The 15470-nt window shown below is 45.0% G+C and overlaps 3 protein-coding genes and 1 long non-coding RNA gene across 4 annotated transcripts; 1 reads left to right on the plus strand and 3 right to left on the minus strand.

The window, feature by feature from the left end:
- Position 1: 1 nt before the first annotated feature.
- LOC136199120 (vam6/Vps39-like protein) lies at positions 2-6359 on the minus strand. The gene is made up of 29 exons (XM_065989252.1): positions 5680-6359; positions 5131-5627; positions 5013-5078; positions 4851-4921; positions 4758-4800; positions 4607-4701; positions 4477-4551; positions 4392-4430; positions 4248-4340; positions 4108-4195; positions 3546-3635; positions 3232-3271; positions 3091-3180; positions 2925-3039; positions 2741-2876; positions 2502-2669; positions 2369-2454; positions 1842-1983; positions 1697-1783; positions 1568-1641; positions 1407-1517; positions 1242-1335; positions 1082-1171; positions 919-1021; positions 819-861; positions 616-747; positions 428-562; positions 270-361; positions 2-197 (listed from the first exon to the last, which is right to left on the minus strand). Exons 2-29 carry the CDS (start codon positions 5201-5203, stop codon positions 116-118), a joined length of 2553 nt encoding a protein of 850 aa, XP_065845324.1. The 5' UTR covers positions 5204-5627; positions 5680-6359; the 3' UTR covers positions 2-115.
- Positions 6360-6510: 151 nt separating this feature from the next.
- LOC136199127 (uncharacterized) lies at positions 6511-7199 on the plus strand. The gene is made up of 2 exons (XR_010672985.1): positions 6511-6632; positions 6772-7199. It is a non-coding gene; the product is annotated as an uncharacterized lncRNA (long non-coding RNA).
- Positions 7200-7429: 230 nt separating this feature from the next.
- Positions 7430-11622, minus strand: LOC136199118 (uncharacterized). The gene is made up of 13 exons (XM_065989247.1): positions 11547-11622; positions 11432-11498; positions 11001-11303; positions 10643-10918; positions 10278-10589; positions 9642-10223; positions 9444-9576; positions 9362-9390; positions 9171-9308; positions 8807-9116; positions 8553-8742; positions 7830-8470; positions 7430-7779 (listed from the first exon to the last, which is right to left on the minus strand). The coding sequence occupies exons 1-13, from the start codon at positions 11550-11552 to the stop codon at positions 7545-7547; spliced, it is 3222 nt and encodes a 1073-aa protein (XP_065845319.1). The 5' UTR covers positions 11553-11622; the 3' UTR covers positions 7430-7544.
- Positions 11623-11659: 37 nt separating this feature from the next.
- Positions 11660-15468, minus strand: LOC136199310 (uncharacterized). Its single transcript, XM_065989492.1, has 8 exons — positions 15400-15468; positions 15188-15339; positions 14316-14963; positions 13263-14264; positions 13094-13210; positions 12946-13041; positions 12590-12895; positions 11660-12539 (listed from the first exon to the last, which is right to left on the minus strand). Exons 2-8 carry the CDS (start codon positions 15303-15305, stop codon positions 11764-11766), a joined length of 3063 nt encoding a protein of 1020 aa, XP_065845564.1. The 5' UTR covers positions 15306-15339; positions 15400-15468; the 3' UTR covers positions 11660-11763.
- Between the last annotated feature and the right edge of the window lie 2 nt (positions 15469-15470).

A 15470-nucleotide genomic window follows, 5' to 3' on the forward strand; every position in this document is an offset into this window, starting at 1 on the left:
GTATTAGAAAATTAGAGTGATTTGTATTGGAGAGGGGGAGAGGAGAAATTCGTTACAAAGGAGCTACTTCTAAACTTAGGCAGCAATCCAACTCAAAAAAAATAAAGAGATGCGTCTATTTCGCAGTGGAGTCTTTGAGTTTCTTCTCGTAGCACCAATAATGCTCGATCGTGCCGTCTGGGTGTCTCGCGAATGCGCTGATGAGATGGGGGGGGGGGGGGGGGGGGGGGGATTCGATTGATCTGGGCCAAATTCATAAGTCTACGTACCTCGTTTGTAGCCGTTTCCTGCACGAACTGCAAAGATGCTCGTCTGTGACGAGAACGCGACTACTCTCAATTTGCATGCGCTGTTGATGGACCTGGGAATAGGGAGGCGTACGAACGCAATTATTAATTATTTAATTTTTTTGATTGAAAAGTGTCACCTGAAGTAGCTCGGCGTGCCTGAGACTCTTCAGCACTTGGCCGTGTCGCCACTGCATTGCCTGCTGCTCAATGACTTTTTCCAAGAACGACCGCACCTTTTTCAGTTCGGTCTCCTTGGGCAGCACGGCCAGAGCCTTTGGGTAAAAGTTTTCGCTCGCTCTCGAATACATTTCGTCTTATGTTTTACTTTTGGCGTGTCAATGTATTGGTGGTGTTTTGTTAGCACTTGCAGGGCCGCTATAATGTTTGGCTCGCCAACACTTACGGAGGAGTCGTCGTTCTCAAGACCCAAGTACATCCGAAAGAGAGCCAAATAAACCTGAGGGAAAAAATCAACAAATTTCTTTTCAAAAAAAAGAAGACGGATTTAATTAAAAATATTATTTATACATCTTCGGATGCGCTTCCCTGCCGGTATTTCCGTCTGCAGTATCTGAAAAGAGAGAGCAAGGTCTTTTTCTCGTCGTCCTCTCAAACTAACTCCTCCTACTCTTCCGCTTTGCTTTCGTCTTTTAACTCTAAGGCGTATATACGCAAAGCCGCTTCGTGTCGACCTAGCTTCCCTAAGAGCAGGGCACGTTCAAGGAGATAGTCTAGAACCGTTTACAAATAAGTGACAAATAGGAGAAGAAAGAAAAAAGGCGACGACGCACCTCTGGGGAAGTCTTTTATTAGGGGGGCCGCTTTATAACATTCCGATTTTTCGAGAAATACCATCAGTTGCCGGCGAAATTCTTCCGCCTCTAAGCAGAGAAAAGACGAGTGTACGTATGCGTCGCGTTATGTGTGTGTGTGCGTGTGTGTGTGGTATACTTCGACCCCCGCCTTTGGCTTCCGCGAGGTAGAGAAGAATAAGATTGTTGTGAAGTTCGGACCTCTGGTCTTTCCAGTCGTTAATAACGTGTTCCTTTTTCGAAAGAAAGAAAGAAAGAAAGAAATCAAAGAGAGGGAAATCTATGACTGCAGTTCTTTTCAGACCAAGTATCTTATAGCAATTTCCCGATTAAAATCCTTCAAATAGGCGACGACTTTATCGACAGGCAAGGGTTCGGCTTTCGATCTGGGATCCTCGTTTCGAACAATGAATATCTACAAAATCTCATTTTTTTCGATACATATTAGCTATTTTATGCACTAACTTTGAGACCCTCAGACGGATATTTCTGCAGTATCCATTTCGAGTACTCAAATATAAGGTCCAAATGCTCAGGCCCTAGAAATAGCACCTAGCTAGACGTCCTCATCGAAGTGCACACTTCTAGCATTACCTAGACTCTGCAAGTACTCAATCGTTCGTGAGGGACCCGATAGAGGACCCGACTTAGAGTGCGCTTTCTCAAGGAGAAGCTTGAGTGCTAACAGGGTACATATACATTGCATGTTGCTTGGAATGCGTCGAGGGAAAGACGAGACCTTTTCCGTGCTCCTTCTTGCTCGAGTAGAGAAGAACGAGCTCGCTCCACTTTTCGAATTTCGTCAGAGTGCGTTCAGACTCTTGAAGGTGACAGTTGTTGTCGTGATGCTTCAAGAGGGGTCCGACGAGACGTTCGTTCACCTGAGAAATGCGTGCAAGCGATCGCGATAAAATAATAACCGTAAAACACGATAGGTAGTCAAAATTGCAATTTATTGCAGGAGAAAAGAGTCGGCCTTCCCTTGCAGTTTTATTGCAATTTATTGCAGGAAAAAAGAGTCGGCCTTCTCTTGCAATTTTATTGCAATTTATTGCAGGAGAAAAGAGTCGGCCTTCTCTTGCAGTTTTATTGCAATTTATTGAAGTAGAGAAGAGTCGGCCTTCTCTTGCAGTTTTATTGCAATTTATTGCAGGAGAAAAGAGTCGGCCTTCCCTTGCAGTTTTATTGCAATTTATTGCAGGAGAGAAGAGTCGGCCTTCTCTTGCAATTTTATTGCAATTTATTGCCAGTCCCTGGTCGATCTACCTGAACGTAGCATTTGAGTAGAGTCGTGTCAATTATTTCGTTCATTGTTCGTTGATGTTGAGCGCGTTCTGCATCCAATTCCGTATCTATGAAGAGCTAGAATGTAACCCTCCGAAAAACGTGGTCTAATTACCTTTCATTTTTCCTAGCATGTGTCGCTTATCGAGTAGATATTCAATGAGCGCCAGATATCCTTTCTCGAGCTCCTGTCCAGCCAGGACAGGCGCTCGAAACTCCGACTGCTTCTGAACAGCCGCTTTGGGCAGAAGCGATGGAAAGAGTCCAATCACTTCGCGAGGATCTTGAGAAGGAAAAAGAGCGAGTGAGACCAAACCTAGAGAGAGAGAGAGAGGGAAGAGAGAGTTTGAGGACCGGTATCGAGGCCAGCAAAGCGTTTGAGCGAGTCTTCGAATCGGTGTTGGGCGAATAGGTGAAGAGCGAATTTGTATTGAATTTCCTGAACGTAGTCTTCCTTATCCACTCCGCTATCGTCGTCCTCAATCATTTCCTAGAAGAGAAGATCGATTGCGAGGCGATTTCAAAGAGGATTTCTTACTGCAAGTTGCAGTGATAGCTCATATTGATTCGCCACCATGAATTGTTCGATTTGCGCTTGTAAAGACTTGGGTACAAGTCGCCATATGGTGTGTGACGAAGCTATGTAGATGGCTCTAAAAGAAGGAAAAACGCTGCTGCACGTCTCTACAGGAAAGTGAGCTTACCGCCCTATAGCCAAGTATTTGGGCAAAGTTACTGAAATCGTTTGAACTAGATGCTTTGGATCGATCGTTCTGATTTCAACCAAACCAGCACTGAAAAGGAATTTTTGACTCAAAGCCAAAGGGGATTGAATCAACACTTACGAAGGCGAGAGAATGGCTATCATGTAAGGCTTGTAATATTCTGCAGAGAAAAGAGATTGACATAGGCAAGATTACGGTTGGTCCTCGATTATCCGGACCCCTTTGCTTTGGGGATAGTATATTTTTATGTTTGAACGTCTTCTAAACATTCGTCTACTCTTTTTATTCGTTTTTTACACAATTAACACTCGTTTTCGCTTTAGCAAAATCACTATACAACTGATAGGTGCTTTTTTTTCAGTCACAGATATCAAGAGTTCGTATAATAGGGGTTCTGATAATCAAGGACCAAATGCACTCGTTCTTCTTTCTACCCATGACGGATGGAGACTCGGACCACATCGTCGCGTGTTTCTGCGTCGGTTTGCCGTCTGAATTCACGATCACGCTCATCTCATCCTTTACTAAAAAACCCGAGTACGTTTTTATTTATGAGTCAAGAACAAGCCAAAAATTCGAGGCTCAAGAACAAGCCAAAAATATTTGAGGCTCAAGAACAAGCCAAAAATATTTGAGGCTCAAGAACAAGCCAAAGCTCACGAACAAGCAAAAAATTCGAGGCTCAAAAACAAGCAAAAAATATTTGAGGCTCAAGAACAAGCAAAAAATATTTGAGGCTCAAGAACAAGCAAAATATTTGAGGCTTAAGAACAAGCAAAAAATATTTGAGGCTCAAGAACAAGCAAAAACATTTGAGGCTTAAGAACAAGCAAAAAATATTTGAGGCTCAAGAACAAGCAAAAAATATTTGAGGCTCAAGAAAAAATATTTGAGGCTCAAGAGCAAGCCAAAAATATGTTTGAGCGTCTCCCCCCCCCCCCTCTCATACAGAAAAAATTCTCGGTAGAACCCTAGGATCTGCTTTGATTTACTCACCCAGTGCCAGTCTTCCATTGGGCAATGACGACACCAAAGGATCATTCTTTCCCGTTGGAAATAGCTCAATCAGTTTTCCCGTTTGAGTCTGAGGAGAGAAGGAATCACGCATCAATTTCGTGTATGTGGATATGGAATGCCTTTATTATGCAGTATTCCTTTCTGAAGCCAACCGCTATGGAGTCACTGCACCAGGCAATGGTCTTAGCAGTATCCGGAAGATTCAAATCAAACTAAGAGAAGAGCATTGACACATGGAATGAATGATGATTCGGTTTTCTGACGAGGAGATCTTGAAAAGTATTGTCTCGCCATTCAAATAGCTAAAACGATATTTTTCAATAGTAAATGATTACGTGGAACCTGCACCTCTATTCTTCGTCGAACGGACACAGCCAATCGGAGCTGGTATTTGGGAACGGGAGCACCACGAGGCCGGTGAACCTAAGATATGAAATGCATATGTAGTTGACCATGAATTCCTATCGTCTTCTCTTACCTTCAAATCAGCGTTGAATACGACAGCGCCTTGCGTCTTTGTCAGTCGAAATCGCAGCCCAAACGTATCCAAATCATGCACACTCACAATGCTGTCTATCCTCCCCAAAATACTCATATTAATGTTCTTATATCTAAAGCGAATCCTTTACCAGACAGACTAATAATGATGTTGAGTTCTTCGACAACAGTAAGCTAATGAAAACGTCTTCACCTCTACCCTTGCAAAGCTAGTTTATCCTCACCTGAACAATAGGCTTCGTGGCGAAATTCTTATTGGTCTTCTTCAGAGTAACCTTGTGCTTACCAGTCGGATCTAAACGGTGCAGCCGTATCTCTAAGTGTTATTGCACCTCCATGTGAAACGTGCAGCAGGACTACGCGCGATGAGCTATCCAGCTACGTACCGTCTGAGTTTGCAACTTCGTAAAGTATTAGGTGCCCTTTTCGCGTGCCAACGAGAAGCGTCGAGCCTGAGACGAGCGTTTTCGCAAAAGGGGCCCGTCTTCTTGATACTTGGTTTACCGAAGGTAGCAATAGATTCAATTTGAATGGGTAGCTTTTCGACGACGGCGATGCAGTCAAACGCGTCGGACATGACGAGGATAGGAGCGGACGACGAGTTCCCGGATAACGCAATTGAAAGTGCTGGATATAATAATTCGAATTTGCTTATATAAGTTATTCCCAAGCCTAGGTATTTTTCTCTTTCTCCCAAATAACTGCAGAATTTTGCCAGTGGAAGTCATCCAACACAAATCAAATTATGATAACACTTCCCCCATGTTCCGTTTCTTAGACGATCTCTTCCCCCACTCTACGCATCTTTTTAAACAGAATGAGTGCGTGTTTCAGTAGAGCTGGTAGTAAGTCTTTGTAGACGACCAGTCGCAAATGCTGTACTGCGGCATAACAAAGCTATGCTGACTCCAAGGACTTCTGTAATATTGCTAATGCCGCTGTTTACGTCATCCGAGTGGTATCTTGGCAATGGAAGACCGGGGTCCAGATATGGAACTACCCTAAAAAAACGCGGAAATTATGCACAGATTTCAGACTCTGGAAGTATCACACAGGAAAGTGGTTCCGTTAGGCTCGGTTTCTGTCATTCGATAGGGCACGTCCGGACTGAGAAACGAAAACACCCCCGCCCCTCGCAAACCCTAAAGTGCATGACGAGACGCGCCGTGCGTCATTGTACCTCGAACGATTACCACGCGACACAGTGAAAACCGCCGCCCGCCGTACTCTCTGTCTCTAACGAAAAGGTACATGAGTAGAGAAATTGCTATAGGACAATCTTCGGATATTGGTCCTTTTGACAGAACTTTCATGATGGATCGTGTCGGCTTCCTTTGCGCTCTCCTCTGTCTCGCCGCAACATTTCTCGTCACAGACGCTGGCTGTGATCTCGTCACTGCGTACCAATACATAAGCACGGGCCCTGCCGAATGTGGGGCGGGTAAAACGCTCTGGCACACGTACGACGCTGGCAAGAAGTGCACAGGGACGTGCGAGTCGTGGACGAACGTAATACCCGCGGATCCCTACTTCGAAAGCGTAAGCGATTGTTGTCGCGTCACGGAATCAAAGACGGAAAATATCCAACTGTCCGGCTGCGGTAACAAAGTGAAGAGCTTGCTCGTCCCGACAAAGTGCGGTTGCGTCTCCTGCAATGTCTGAAGGCCAATAACTGATCTAAATTAGTCTTTGTGGATTATAACTTGAATTGCTGGCGTAGCATAAGCAAGATGTGTAGTATACTGTACTCACTGTGTTGTGCTTTTAATTAAAAAGAAGCCAAAAGTGTTCGATCGCACAGGTGTCGGCCGCGTGTTGACGTCTAATGTGTAATTGATCCAAAAATAGAGGATGACGCTCGACAAGGCGAGGCACTAGTTCCGGCACAGACTCCACCTATACGGGGCACAAGAAAAAACCCGTGGGACAAAGGATAGCGACCTTGCCCAGCGTAAAGTTCGTCATTCACGTATCATCCAGCCGTCCATCATCACCTGTCAACACAGGTAAGTTCCCTATGACAGCGCGTCAACAGACGATGCCCGATGACAACGAAGAAAACGAGACCACCCCCTTCCCCCCCGACAACGCGACCCCTTGACAACACGGCTACATATGATAACTGATACCTGACTCCTTCTCTAGCGTTTCCGTAGTGATGGATCTACGTCTTTCGATTACATTTCTGCTTTTGTGTCTACTCGGCGTCGGTTCTGCGTGTACGGCGGCGCCGAGGGATATCTACATCGACGTGAGCGGCTGCACCTATCAATACTTTCCTGGCAAAGCATGCGAGGGCAAGTGCAACCAGTTAGCCTTGCCACTACTCGATCCGCCCAATGAAATGTTGCAGTCTGAGTGCTGCAAACCGGCTAAGTACCAAAAGGTGGCGGTTCCTTTGAGAGGTTGCGGCAAGACGCATATTCTCGAAATACCGACAGAATGCTCGTGTCAAAGCTGCGGGTAGACTGACCTCTGCATGAAAGACAGAAAACTACGGATCCTGTTGCGTTGATTATTGATTCGTTGTTACATTGTTGCGCGCTAATTCAAGATTTCCTTTCTGCTTTTCATGTGTTGCTAGGCGCGGCGTTGTGGGGATCCTTAGAGGCACTCACAGGAAGTCGCAATAATTAATTAGTTATACGCAACAAGAATAGACTGACCTCGACCATCCCCTCATGACAGCATGCACATGGGCTCACTAAAATAAAAATCTTCCTCCGCGTGCGTGCAATTTTAATACTGAAGAAGTACCTTTTTATGGTGCGCTTAGATGAAACCTCGGCGTGACTACTGAAACTAAGGACGTCAATATAATAAAGAGCACCGCGTTTTCCTAAAATTTTCCAACTACGTAAATTCTTTTTGAAAAAGCGCTCAGCGAAGCGGGTACGAATCGTTCGTAAGTACTTACTTTACAGCGCTGTTTCAGTTCTACCACTTGATCTGCTAAGCACGTCCTCTCTTTCTACTTCCTCCTCGTCATCTTCATCACTGTATTCGTCTTCGTTTTCTTCAGGAATGGGAGATTGGCTTATTATTCTATTTTCCCGACATTCAGCTTGCTCAAACTCCAATTTTTCAACAATTTCCACAAAGCTGGGCCGACTATCAGGATTTGCCTTTAGACACGACGCCATCAAATCGTGACTAAGACACATTTAGAGATTCAGGTGCCCCCTAAGGTATCAGACTCTTACCATTCCGCCGAACAAATTTCTTCCTTGAACTTATCAAAACGATCGCTGCTTTTCTGAGTTCTCAACTGATGCTTCCATCTCTTTGCCGACTCCTTCAGCTCTTTCAACTCGGTGGCGACTTCGCCTTTCTTTGATTTCTTCTCCTTACGATACTCTTTCGTCTTCAAGTTCGCCTTCTTCTCGTCCTTGTATTCCTTTTTCTTCTGCTGGTAGCTCACTTTCGTTATCTGATACTGATTACCAGCGTCCACGCTATTCAACCGTTTCAAGGCCGAACTTGATTGACGCGAAACGGACATTCGACTCGCTTGACGTGAAAACGATCGACTGAAGAAACTTTGCTTTCTCTTTTCTTCGGGCGGCGACGGAGCGAAAGAGGACGAATCGTCGTCGCCGTCGACGTAGTCGACGCTTCCTCGCTGACCCTTCTCCGCCTTTCGTTGAGACTTGAATTCGCGTTTTTCGAATCGCTTTTGACGTCGCAATTCGCGTTTTTCGCTACGCATTTTAAGCAGTTTTCCCGGTCTTTTCGCGTGCTGGTAATCCTCCAATGCGCGGAGGAATTTCCACTGCGTGCCGTAGAGTATCGTTTTCTTTTCAAGGATGTGGAAGACTTCGCACAGGGTCTTGCCATAGGCAAACTAAAGAATTTGAGTAGAATAAATAAAATATTCGATTGATTTTAATAAAATCAGGCGAGATTTAGCTCAAGCTAAGACTTACCACATCTGACTTATGCGTGAGTTTGGGTCTCTTCTTGTAGCAGCCGTATGACTGAAATTCGACGCACTCGTCCGGCAGCCAGCGAAATCGCTCGTCTCCAAGCAACGCAACCAATTCCTGATACGTCACGCCTTTCATGCCAACACAGAGATGATACTCGGAGACGAGGACGTCTCCTTTCTCGTTGACACTACAAAAAGCAGAAAAAATTAATTATGGAATAGGCGGCTTTAGTTAAATTTTGAAACACGTACATGCAAGACGCTGCGCAGAGAAAATTGTGAACGAGATTCTTCTCTTCCAAATAGGCCATCCCCTTAGCAATATCGAGAGCAACCTGGAAGCCTCTGTCCTTCTTGAACGAGTCTCTTTCGTCTTTGATATAGAGCAGGTACTCCGTGAGGGAGCAATCACGGGGCCAAAACGCGAACAGCTGTTGATTCTTGTAGACAAAGTCACAGACGCTAAACTTGTAAAGTCTAGCGACGTTTTCATGGTTTATACGAGTGAAAACATTTTCGTAGTCTTCCAGGAGTGCGTCAAGATTCGCATTCCATTGGAGAGCTAAAAGGCGTGCCGTTTTTAACCGAGAAGGAATGCGAGTGTATTTCGTCGTACTTCGCAGTTTCGTTCTCAGCCTGAAAACTGTGTTAGGAAACTCGCAGACGACTCTGACGCTTTGATGTCCGTCTGGCTGCTCTACCATCGTGCGCTGTTCTTCTTCTGAAAGGAGCAGTCTGCCTTTCCACTTTTTAACTATTCACAAACGAAATTAAGGCTTTGATTGAATATGAATATAATTGCGTTACCGTCTCTTTCTCTAAGCTCTTCAAATTTACTAAGCAAAGAAATGGATTAATTAATTAAAAATAAATAGACAATGATGCTTACTCCGTTTGAAGTTTATTGTAAAAGGCAACACTTACGCCCGCAAAGATAGCAGTGAGAAGAAGAAAGACGATTCCACCGGTAACAGCAGCGACAACGACAACAGGAAACCCATCGTCCTTAACAAGTGGAGATCCTAACATATAAATAAATAAATAAATAAAAACGTCGAGGAAGCTCTTAATCAGAACACTAATAAACCTGTTGGATTCTTGCAATTGCTCGTCGGAACGGACCACGTTTTGTCGCCAAACGATCCGGCCCCGTACTTATTCACAGCTCTCGATTGGAAGAGAAACGTCTTACTCGTCTCTAAATACAAAAACAGACGACGACTTGGCTGGCAATTTAAAGTCACCGGAGGCCCCCGATTCGGCTCAATTTCGCGATAGATGATGTCGTAACAGTCGACGGGAACTCCGCCGCTTTCTACCTCTGAGATTTCCAATAGAAGAAACGTGCAAGTTTTGTCCAAGACTTTCATATCGGACACGACGCCGGGTTTTGAGTGCGTTTGAAATGTTTTGCTTGCTGCTAAGCCCAGTCCGTATTGATTCCTAGCGGAACACGACACATTGTACGACGTTTTTGGCACTAGTGAGCCCAAGTCGACGGTCCCCGCCTTGGCAACTGTTCTATTGTGAATCACGAAGTCATTAGAGGTCGTGACGAGAAGCATGTATTCATAAACGGCGCTGTTGCCGTCGATTTCTGGTGGTGTTACGGTAGCTGCAACGAACGTGTTTGTGACGCTGATGGCGAGACCACATGGTCCAGGAGTGCCTAAATCAAAATTATGACTCTACTAAAGGGAAATTATCTCTCATCCCAACTTACATTCAACGATTAAGTTAAAAGACAAGTCGACCTTTCCTAATTCGTTTTCCGCTATACACTGAATAGATTTTTCGCTTGTGTCTTCCCTACTGACGTCTTTGATGGTCATAACGGACGTCACATTGCGCCGATGTCCGTCAAAATTCACGGTGGAATAGTTACTCTGCGTGGAGAGACGTTTTTGCAGCGTTGAGCCAAGCTTCCACGTCACAACCGCTTCGGGAAAGCTCAACGCAACGCAACGTACAACCACGTCATTTTCACAACGAGCCACTAGAGAGGAACCCCCAACTGCCTCCAAACTAATACCAACTAAAGAAAATTTCACGTGGTTAGGATAAAAAATCTCAGCGTTTTTGGTCTACCTAGAATTTCAATGTTGACCATTGCTTGATATTTTCCAAAGCAATTTGACGCTTCTATGAAGTGGAGACCATTGTCACTTACGTCCAGGTTTTTTATTACAGTATCAGTTGTATTTGCTGTAAATTTTGTGACGTTGGCTAGAACTTTCTCAGAGGTGAGGACCTGTATTTGAGGAGACGGTACACCTCCGGATACGTAAGATACGGTTTCAAACGACGAGGAACCCTGGATAAAGCGAATCGTCTCGTTTGACGCCAGGGTAACAGTAGGCATTTCTGAAAAAGAAAAATGAGGTAAAGTGAATTGGTTTTATTATAAAATGGGTCCGTTGGCACATTTAAATTTTTTTCAACTTACTTCCAATAAGAATTGTAACGGTCTTGCTCTCAAACGAAGGCTGCAAAGGTGTAACAATTCGAAACTGAATTTCCATTTCATGATGAGACTGATTAAGATTCAAGACAACGAGATCCAGACCGTTGCCTCCTTTTTCGAAATTATCCGTCGTCACAGTCGTCGAAACCAACGTCCACAAAGAACTAGGAGTACGAAAGTACCATACAACTCGTGACTGCGATGAAACGTCCGGCTTTATGGTAAGGCTTTGGCCGGAGAGACGATAATGGAATGTGTTGGTATTTCCAATGGTTACTTCGTTGCCTTTGGGAAAGAGAAAAGAGTGTCTCATGTCCTAATGACGTCTACTCCTTTCCGTTGCCAAAAACGCGCCTTGGAGGGTCTCTGCGCGTTTCTTGGTGTCTACTAGTAGTAAGAAAACGCTTTCTTACTGCAGTTTTGAGAGTTTGTTGCTGCCGCGAGAAGAAAGAGGACGAAAACGCTGACGAAGCGGGGTCCCTAAGACAAAAATATAGTACGTAGAGAGTTTAGACACATATGAACTACTTTCATGCTCCGATTTAGAGCGCTTCGAGACTTTTTCGACGCAGAACGACGGCGTGGATTAGGCACATCCGCTTGTAGCGTGCGCGGTGACGTGACACCTTCACTAATTGAATTTGTCTACCCACATTTTTCTATAAAAAGAACCAAAGAGTACAAGAAATTTCAAGAGTAGGAAATATTGCTATTGAAAGGTCTAGTCCTTATTTATTGATATCGTTCACAATTTCGAGCAGTTATCGTAGATCCAATCCAAAAACTTATCAACTCTTGTATAAACTCCTGGATGATCTTTGCTGCCGCATTTATATCCATAGCTCACAAGTCCAGCCAAAATCCATCGATTGCCAAATTTTTTATTCTGCATCATGAGGGGGCCCCCACTATCGCCTCCGCACGCTCCTGTTTGGTCCGTTGTGCAAAGCTTGCGATACTCGTAGTCGGACTGCGGCCAATTAAAAGATTCGTTGCACTTGTTTATTGGCATGAAGTCAACGTGTCCCTTTCGCAAACATTTGGACCCGCCTTTTTCTTGGGCGGTCTTTCCCCACCCGGAAACGGTCGCAGCTTTTCCTATTTTGGTCAGCATTTCGTCTCGTGAGGGCTGGGGCAGACATATTGGCCTTGCATATCTCCCACACGATAGGCATTCTCCTGCATCAATTTTCACGAGAGCAATGTCGTTGGCGAGAGTAGGGGGATCGAATTTTGGATGAATTATAGTTTCTTTGGCGACAAAACACTGATGACGTTGCTGATTGATATTGGCACATGATCCGCAGACTTTTCCTAAGCAAACTGTAACTTGTTCGTCTGGGTCCAGTAGGGTAAAGCAGTGAGCCGCTGTTAGAATGCAACATGGGCTTATCATAACTCCTCCGCAATGAACGCCTGTTTTTTGATTACAGAGCATCGCTTGCCACGGAAATTCTCCTAGTCTGACGGCAGTGCCAATACTTATACGATCCCTGGGGAAAACGTCACGTTCACCGCATCCTAAAAAATGACGGTCTCAGTCTAATCTTCTTATCAGCCCTGCGGCTTACTGCAATTTCCTTGTGTTGTGGGAGCTGCGTCGATTCTTGTATAAAACTTGTAAGACTTACTATCGTTGTCTATGTCAATGCGGCACGTGTAGGAGCCAAAATATTTCCGCGTCAACTTGCGCACGGTAAGAACAGCGCCGTCGTTTGAAAGACTGTAGTCTAGTCCGGTTTCGTTCAAATGTCTGCCGCGGAAGAGCCAGGAAAATTGAATCAAACCGTCGTATATCAGGTAGGGATTCATGCAGGTCTTTGAGCACTCTAAGGTTGCGGAATCACCCATGGGAACGTTCCAAACGTTTTTTAGTTCTAAAAACCCCAGAATGTAAATTGTTTTTTCTCGCGCCTATTTTGCTTACGAGGTTTGCAGCAGAATTTTCCATTTCCAACATAGCCCAAGTTGCACGCACATTTCCCGTCTTTCTTTTGCCCTTTTTTGCTGCATTCTCTGACGTCTACAAATCATCCAATGTTAGAACATAACCGAGTGTGTGCAATGATTCTCACCTGAACAATGAGTACCATTTCCTACAAATCCAATTTTGCACTGACAGCTATATTTGTCTCCCGTGCGTTTACAGGTGGCGTCTTTGCTGCATTCAAGTCCTCGAGAAGAGCACGGATCTGCCCCAAAATACAATGAACCGTCAAAACTTCTAAAGCTCTAGGAACTTACCGCAAGCCTGATAATTATTTTCCAAACAGTCTATGCAAGAGGACGACGATTCCAAACATCGAATTTTGACCACGTCACAGCCACGTTCAGCGACGGAACGATATGCAATGCATATCTGCTTAGTCTTTTCTCGATAGATAGCAATTGGAGAGGAAACGTCACGTCCTAAGCGCTCTCTTTCCAACTGGTGACCTCGTACGAACGAAGATGATCCAACTTCTTCAGACCACGCAGAAAATAGAGCATTCCCCGGTGGATAATAAATTGCACTTCCGTCTCTCGAAGGATGACTAGAATAGGAATCGAAGGGGGCAAGCGCTTGCGAAAAGCAGACGTCTACTTCCAAATATCCGACAAAGTAACAGGCCAGTCGTGATTTTCCATTTCGTGATTGCTTCGTAAAGCAGACAATCGTTCGATTTTCATTTTCGTCATACACTGCAAACGGAGCGGCGACTTTCGCCCATGTGCTACCAATAACGCATCGCTTTAGCATCAGTCCTCCTTCGAATACGTATCTCTGAACGAAAATTGCATATCCACTGCATGCGGACGTTTTTTCGCAATACTTTTTATCTGCCAGAGCCAGAAATAGGACCGAGTTGTGACTAGGCTCGTAGATGGCATTTGGATATATGAAATCATCTTTACCGTTAAACCTTTGGATTTCGCCTTTCATTTTGGCCTCGGAGCTGAGGAGGACACTGACTGTACGCATTAGACCCATATAAGAAGCCTCCATCGTCATTATGTATCCATACGTGGCCAGGTTATAAATTATTTTCGGTTTTCTGCAATCCTCGGGTTGCTTCTTCTTATTTTGGCACTGGGCAACAACCGACGGTCGCCCCAGAAATTCGCCCGTAGCCCCATTTATCTGCCTCGAGACGATAACGTACTTGCCACCAGATCGACTGCCGGGTCGTAACTGAAGCAGTATTGTGTACTTCATGGTCCTTTGGTTATACGTTACAGATGGGCTGCCCTGATCAGCTATTTCACCTACAGTAAAACGCGTGAAAACCTGACCAAAAGTCCTAAGTTTCTTTTTACCGTTTATCACAAAGGTGATGTCCCTGGTGCTTGCTTTGAACGCGCTGTCCACAAGGACAGAATAAAGACTACCATTTCGACATTGAATCACCAGTAGGAAATTATCATCTTTTGGATTGTAGGCTATAACGTGATCTCTGACGCAGCACATTCTAGGCGTCAGTTCCTCCGGCAACGGTCCGGCCGGTAGAAACGACGTGGATACGACGACTGGGTCGGATTTTTTCATTTCGTGTTCTTGCTTGGAAGAGTCGACAGCCGACACTCCAAAGCGGACTTTCGTGATTCCCGATAGACGGCAGCAATGCGTCCAGATCGTCGACCCGCGCTTGTGCCGAACCGTTGCAACGAAGTGAAATTCCTCGTCGTTTTCTTCTTCCGGGTTCGTGGACCTATAGATTTTATAATGGGATGGAGGTGATAGCGGCGGTTCCCAGCGTATTGTCCAACAGGGGCCAGCTTGAGATACGAAGAGAAGGGGGATGTCGTATTCTTGGGTCGAGCGCTTTGAAACGCGGGGTATGTGGAGGTCGAGTGGCGCCCAAACATTCTCGACCGCCCACAAAGTCGGTTCTTCGTCGCTTTGAGCGTCGTCCGAGACGTCAATCGTTTGACTTGAAGATGTGATTAGGGGCGAAGTGAAAGTACCTGCGATTAGAGAGAAGGACGACGTATAAGGAAGTGGAGAGTAAAGAAGAGAAGCGAGAGGCCTCTACAGTCTGTAGACTCAATCACGGAAATAAATGAGACTACGGCATTCAGTGCCAGACTAAGTCGACTTAGACAACAGAATCGTGAAATGAGGCTGCTCTTTGCCTCTGCTATTGCGCTCATTCTTCATTGCTGACTCTAGTTTTGCGCACATCGCTTACCTCCAACAGAAGAGAAAACCAAACTTAGGAGAACGATAAAGAGCCGCATCTTCACTCTTCCGTTATCAAACGCAATGTGACCCGGCCCTACGGTCACATTTGAATCGCACGTGAGCATCCTCTAGCTGATAAGATACCTCTTAGTATCGCTGCTGTAGATATATCTAAGCATCACAGACCTTCGCATTGTGAAATGAAATATTTAAAATCACCTTTTTGGTGCAGTTAACTCCGTAGCTAAAACGAACACCGATGAAAGCTGCCAGCGCGTCACCGCAACTAC

The sequence above is a fragment of the Oscarella lobularis genome, chromosome 20 (assembly GCF_947507565.1).
Source record: "Oscarella lobularis chromosome 20, ooOscLobu1.1, whole genome shotgun sequence".
Lineage (NCBI taxonomy): Eukaryota > Metazoa > Porifera > Homoscleromorpha > Homosclerophorida > Oscarellidae > Oscarella > Oscarella lobularis.

What these genes read in the sequence shown, in the direction of transcription:
- LOC136199120 (XM_065989252.1), bottom strand. Translation starts at nt 5,203, where the DNA reads ATGTCCGACGCGTTTGACTGCATCGCCGTCGTCGAAAAGCTACCCATT. An exon ending in ATACTTTTCAAGATCTCCTC is followed by an intron (nt 4,341 to 4,391) that starts GTCAGAAAACCG and finishes CTCTTCTCTTAG; the next exon opens with TTTGATTTGAATCTTCCGGA. An exon ending in CAATGGAAGACTGGCACTGG is followed by an intron (nt 3,636 to 4,107) that starts GTGAGTAAATCA and finishes CGGGTTTTTTAG; the next exon opens with TAAAGGATGAGATGAGCGTG.
- LOC136199118 (XM_065989247.1), bottom strand. An exon ending in AACAAACTCTCAAAACTGCA is followed by an intron (nt 11,304 to 11,431) that starts GTAAGAAAGCGT and finishes TCTTTCCCAAAG; the next exon opens with GCAACGAAGTAACCATTGGA. An exon ending in CTCTGCGCAGCGTCTTGCAT is followed by an intron (nt 8,743 to 8,806) that starts GTACGTGTTTCA and finishes TGCTTTTTGTAG; the next exon opens with TGTCAACGAGAAAGGAGACG.
- LOC136199310 (XM_065989492.1), bottom strand. Translation starts at nt 15,305, where the DNA reads ATGCTCACGTGCGATTCAAATGTGACCGTAGGGCCGGGTCACATTGCG. An exon ending in AAATAATTATCAGGCTTGCG is followed by an intron (nt 13,211 to 13,262) that starts GTAAGTTCCTAG and finishes ATTTTGGGGCAG; the next exon opens with ATCCGTGCTCTTCTCGAGGA. An exon ending in CACAACACAAGGAAATTGCA is followed by an intron (nt 12,540 to 12,589) that starts GTAAGCCGCAGG and finishes GTCATTTTTTAG; the next exon opens with GATGCGGTGAACGTGACGTT.